The sequence below is a fragment of the Lolium rigidum genome, chromosome 4, assembly GCF_022539505.1.
Source record: "Lolium rigidum isolate FL_2022 chromosome 4, APGP_CSIRO_Lrig_0.1, whole genome shotgun sequence".
Classification (NCBI taxonomy): domain Eukaryota; kingdom Viridiplantae; phylum Streptophyta; class Magnoliopsida; order Poales; family Poaceae; genus Lolium; species Lolium rigidum.
Window position 1 is genome coordinate 81,392,861 of NC_061511.1, and position 4,876 is coordinate 81,397,736.

The window sequence follows — 4,876 nt, forward strand, 5'->3', positions numbered from 1 at the left end:
TCTAAACTGTACGCTCTAAAGAGTAAATGTTAAAATAATTTTTATAGGTAAAAGGAGTTAGAGTAGAGGCACGATAAGCTGCAGCTTAGTACATCTTGAACTGAGGCCCTAACTCTTGAGGGTCCGGGGCGATCGTCACTCTGCCCCGCCCTATGGACGGCAATCCCTATTCCCCGCTCAGAGCGGGAGCGATTCACTCCCGCCTGAAGCGACGGACGGGTGGGCCGGCCCATTAGTGTCTACCCTGTTCGGTTTTTTCCTTTAGTTTCTGGTTATTTTTTTTTTTTGGCTTCCCATGTTTTTGGGTTCTGGTTTTTTTCTTTCGGTTTTTTCTGGTTTTGCTGATTTCGAAATTTGTTCAGAATTGTTTTTCGTTCTGATTCTAAAAAATGTTCATATTATAAAATTGTTCAAATTCGAAATTTGTTCAAATTTGAAATTTGTTCAAATTTCAAATTTGTTTGATTTTAAAATTCTTTATTTTAAATTTTTTTTTGAAAAACTACCAAATTTTAAATTTGAACATTTTAAGATCTGCACTATTTTAAAAATAAAACAATTTTTGTATTTGAAAATTTTGAAGATTTAAACGTTTTTTAATTCGGAATAATTTTTAGTTTGAACATTTTTTGAAGTTGAACATTTTTAAAATCTGAACATTTTCTCGTTTGAACATTTTTCGAATCTGAACAGTTTTCTACTTTGAACTTTTTTTTCGATTTGAACTTTTTTTCAAAATTTAAACAGTTTTCAAATTCAAACATTTATTCAAAACGTGAATATTTTTCTAAATAAAAAACCACCAGAACTAGCGATGGTTCCATCCGAACGAGGTAGCTGGTACAAGCACGGCAGATAAATGGGCCCGGCCCAGGTGGTGTGCCCTTAAGCGATGTTGTCCAGAACAATCGCTTAAAGCGATGTATAGGACCTCCCCTATGGACCAGCCCTGCATATATCTGTGTTTAATGTGGACATTCCGGCTCACCTAAATAAGTTTCCCATCATTTAAAGACTTAAGCTCTTATTCACCATCTCCAGCAAATTTTGCAACAAACAAATATGCCTAAACTCCGGAATATTATTTCTTCTGCTGAAACTACTCTGAGATGTACATTTGTGCTAACTACAAAATAGATTGAACAAACAACCGTCCTGGTCATATCTCTAGGACATATTTCCCTCTGTTCTATCTTACTGATCTATATTACAGGCTATCCACAACAAAAACAGACACTTTCGGAGCATGCATACGAACGACTAGTGAGGCTTTACTTGTGGTAAAACTTAGAAATCGACTGCCATCCTGGTCTTGATCGGCTTCAGCTTCACACCCATGCTCTCAGGAGATAGCAGTTCCGGCGATATGCGGCACGGGCTCAACGGACTGCGAGGGCTGCTGCTTGGCTGGAAGGGCCTGTGGAGCCCGTAGCCCATGAGGAAGTACTCCATCGGCATCAGCATTGCGTGTGGCTGCTCCTCGGTCACAAGGGAGCCGCAATTCTGAACCTGTAATGTAACTGACAGCTAACTAAGCAAAGTTTCTGTGCCAGGTCTTGCTCTTATTAGTGAATGGCACAGGGTGGATTCATGTCGTACCTCGACGAGCGCGCAGTACTTCTGGTCTAGCTTTGTTGTCATATGGATGGCATCGTCATGGAATTGTGAGTTCTCTCCCACAATTATCAGTGTGCGGCACCAGAGTTTCCTCAATTTGTCTGTTAAGTCATGCCTCCTGGTGGAGGCGTAGTCTCTATGAGCTTCCAAGATATAAATGCTCAATTTGCTTTGAGAAAAGGAACATAACTGTACATACTTATTCACTGACTGAAGAAATCTCCAAACGTTTTCACCCTGCCTCTCATCAAGCAACTGCATAGACAGAAATATCACCTTGGAGTTTGCGATTTTGTAACTAAACAAATTTACATGATCTATAGGCACAAGGTACTAACAGTTCTGCAGGCCTGCACGATGTCTGATTCAGCACACTGAGAGTTGCCACGCACTTCCTGCAGAAAATAGCAGAATGTGTTCCAATAAGACCAGGACAAAGATAGACATGAGTTGCAACAAGACAAGATGAGGATAATGAGATCTGAGGTTACCTTGCTGAAGTATCTCTGAAGCAAGCACTCCTTGACCACGCCTCGTGCGCCATAATAATAAAGCAAATTTAACAACACCTGGAACATGAAAAGTCATTGTTAATTTAATTCAACGGTGTTACTATATTTGGCAGGAGAAAAATGATCTCAAGTCTTAGGAAAGAAAAAGAAACCTGCCTTATTATACAACCATTCACTCCATGACGGGGCTTTGCACAGAGGGGAAACTAGCATCAGCCCTATGACCCTTTCCTGATATTTTGTCTATGAGAAAGTACAAAAATAATCCATATCAGTTAGATACAAAATCCAAAAAGTTGTACATCTATTAGCTGACAAGTTAGGCAACTGATGGAAACACTTACTGCAAACAGAGTGAGGACGTAGGCGCCAGCTGTAACACCCAGGCACATGACAGAACCTAAACTGAAAATGAAAATTTACGCCCAAATTCAGATACCTCCAACTGTTAAATCAAGAAGATGACGCACTCGGACTTATGTCACATTACACCAGTACAGTACCTGAAGAAATCAAGCACATCGGCAACCTGATCGGCAAGATCGTCAACAGATCGCACCGGAGCATCAGACTGAACCTGAGCCGCTCCCAACTGCAAGAGTCTTAACAAATGTCATGAGAGGAAGATCTTGTCCACTGGATCCACAAAAATAGATGGCCCATATTAACATAAGGGACCGTAAGACCTCAAATTGTACGGTATATTACAGGCTATTGGTTTGAAGTAAGCAAACACTACCGACCTCATGGCCGATGCGGTATATGCAGAAATTGTGGAGCAGCAGCGACGCGGCTTCCGGGCAGAGGAACAGTCCTTGGAAGCAGGACATGTCTGTGGAGTTTGGACCAGGATCAGTAGTAGCAAATTAGCCACCAATTAATAGGTTTGGAATAGGAAATACTGGATGATTAGGATCATGAAGAAACCCACAGGATGTTCTGATAGCACTTACAATTCAGAGCTACATCAGGGTATGTGATGAGCCCGGGCTTTTCTTGGTCTCCATACACGGCCACAGATACAGAGCCACACCTCGTTCTCACTAGATGGTCCTGGTGAATTCATGAAGGCGGTGTGAGTGTGATCAGTGAGTACTAAAAAAAGAGTAACTTGCAACGAAACCTTTCAAGTTTGAGCAATTATCGTTAAACATAGCAAGCTAAATCATGGTGACCCGCTTGATCGTACAGAGGGAAAACGGAGTTAGCTTGCAAAATTCACTGATGTTTTACTTGGCGAGCACTACGACGAACAACTGTCAAACAGAACTGCACGCAAAACCCCCAAAAATGCAATCTACTTTTCGAAGTTAGCAGCATTGCTAAGCAGCAACAAAGAAAGAAAAGAAGAGGCACGACCAATGCTTGACCCGCAAGGACTAAACAGAAAACATGGATAAATAAATGCCGCCACAAACCATGGTGAAGGTCTGAAGGAGACCAGCTAAATCTCAGGAAGGGGAAAACAATTCAGCAAAGAAACGCCTCAGCATAGAATCCAAGAGGCCACGAATCTATCTGGAAGAGAGAAAAATCCTCAAAATAGAGGGCAAGAATGAAGTAAAGCTGGTGGCAGCTGGTTGTTGGACGTACGGACCTTGCCTCCGAAGGAGATCCGCTCGATGTCCACAGATACTGATCCAGACCTGCTCGACCTCGACTCCCCCATTGCGTCTCTCTCTTTCTCTTTATTGTCTCTCCTTCTCCTGGGGATGCCTCCTGCCTTCTCGCCCTGCACCTATATATACGGCAGCCAGCTGAGGAGCACCAAGCTCACCGACGAGGGGTCAAACTCACCGGGGGTCGTCGCACCCCAGACCGGCGAGCTTGTGTTTTGGTTTAGTTTTAGACGCACTAGATGGCCCAGCCCGGTCACTCACTGTTGGAGAGAAAGGTGGGACCGTGGGACCGACGGCCTTCTTTTTGTTCGGCGCCGGCGTACTGCGTAGTCCTAGTCAGCTAGTGCTACAGCTCGGCCCTTGAAAGACCGGTTTGCTACGCGCACACACAAACTTTCCGTCAGCTCCGTAGAATTTTGTTTACTGCCTCTGTTTAAAATTAATTGACACAGCTCTGGTCAGTTTTGATCTAGATACCTAAACAGTTTAGTGTATAGGTTCGCTCATTTTAAAAAGAGCTGCGTCAACTAATCTAAAGCGGAGGGAGTATCATATTACCGCAAAACGGGAATGTCTCGTGTTCAAGTATATTCAAACAAATTTTGGATCACTAGAAAGGGAAGACGATTCTATCCTACCCATTGGCAGCGTAGAAAATCAGTCGTTGCACTTGCGTGGGAAAATGGATCACGACTAACGTTGGTTAGTTTCTCTTCTCCCTTCGTGAAATCCACCATCTCTTGTATCTTGTTTTTTTTTTTCATTCCAACCGACAAATCTAATATGAGCTTCGGCACCCCTATCCATCATGGGTGGACCCAAAATACTATTTGAGAGGGGGCAAATATGTGCTAAATAGGGGATATCGGTTTGCTAAGCGGGGGCAAATCACAATCTATGCTTGCTATTACAAGCAAACTCAAATGTTAAGTGAGGGCAGCTGCCCTCATTAGCTACACACCAGATCCAACTATGCTACCCACTATGTGCCACAATGCAGCAAAGGGGATTCCCATCTTGTCCCGTTCCTACCCGTCCAGTTGGGAGATCATAAAGCTTGCTGCCATGGGCAACGTTATTGCGGAGTTCGAAAGGAGGTAGGTGTCGAGCTTCGAAATTAGTGGAACC

General features: G+C 43.2%; 1 protein-coding gene across 1 annotated transcript; it reads right to left on the bottom strand.

The window, feature by feature from the left end:
* Positions 1 to 1,063: 1,063 nt before the first annotated feature.
* Positions 1,064 to 3,798, bottom strand: LOC124708420 (protein NDL2-like). The gene is made up of 11 exons (XM_047240098.1): positions 3,727 to 3,798; positions 3,083 to 3,182; positions 2,873 to 2,961; positions 2,633 to 2,721; positions 2,474 to 2,534; positions 2,286 to 2,372; positions 2,109 to 2,186; positions 1,956 to 2,012; positions 1,817 to 1,872; positions 1,600 to 1,735; positions 1,064 to 1,509 (listed from the first exon to the last, which is right to left on the bottom strand). Exons 1-11 carry the CDS (start codon positions 3,796 to 3,798, stop codon positions 1,288 to 1,290), a joined length of 1,047 nt encoding a protein of 348 aa, XP_047096054.1. The 3' UTR covers positions 1,064 to 1,287.
* Positions 3,799 to 4,876: the final 1,078 nt, after the last annotated feature.

Excerpts from the sequence above, each read along its gene's own strand:
- LOC124708420 (XM_047240098.1), bottom strand. The coding sequence starts at position 3,798 with ATGGGGGAGTCGAGGTCGAGCAGGTCTGGATCAGTATCTGTGGACATC. Across the intron at positions 1,736-1,816 it reads TTTCTTCAGTCAGTGAATAA|GAGGCATGACTTAACAGACA; the intron begins GTATGTACAGTT and ends CGCCTCCACCAG. Across the intron at positions 1,510-1,599 it reads AGTACTGCGCGCTCGTCGAG|GTTCAGAATTGCGGCTCCCT; the intron begins GTACGACATGAA and ends GTTACATTACAG.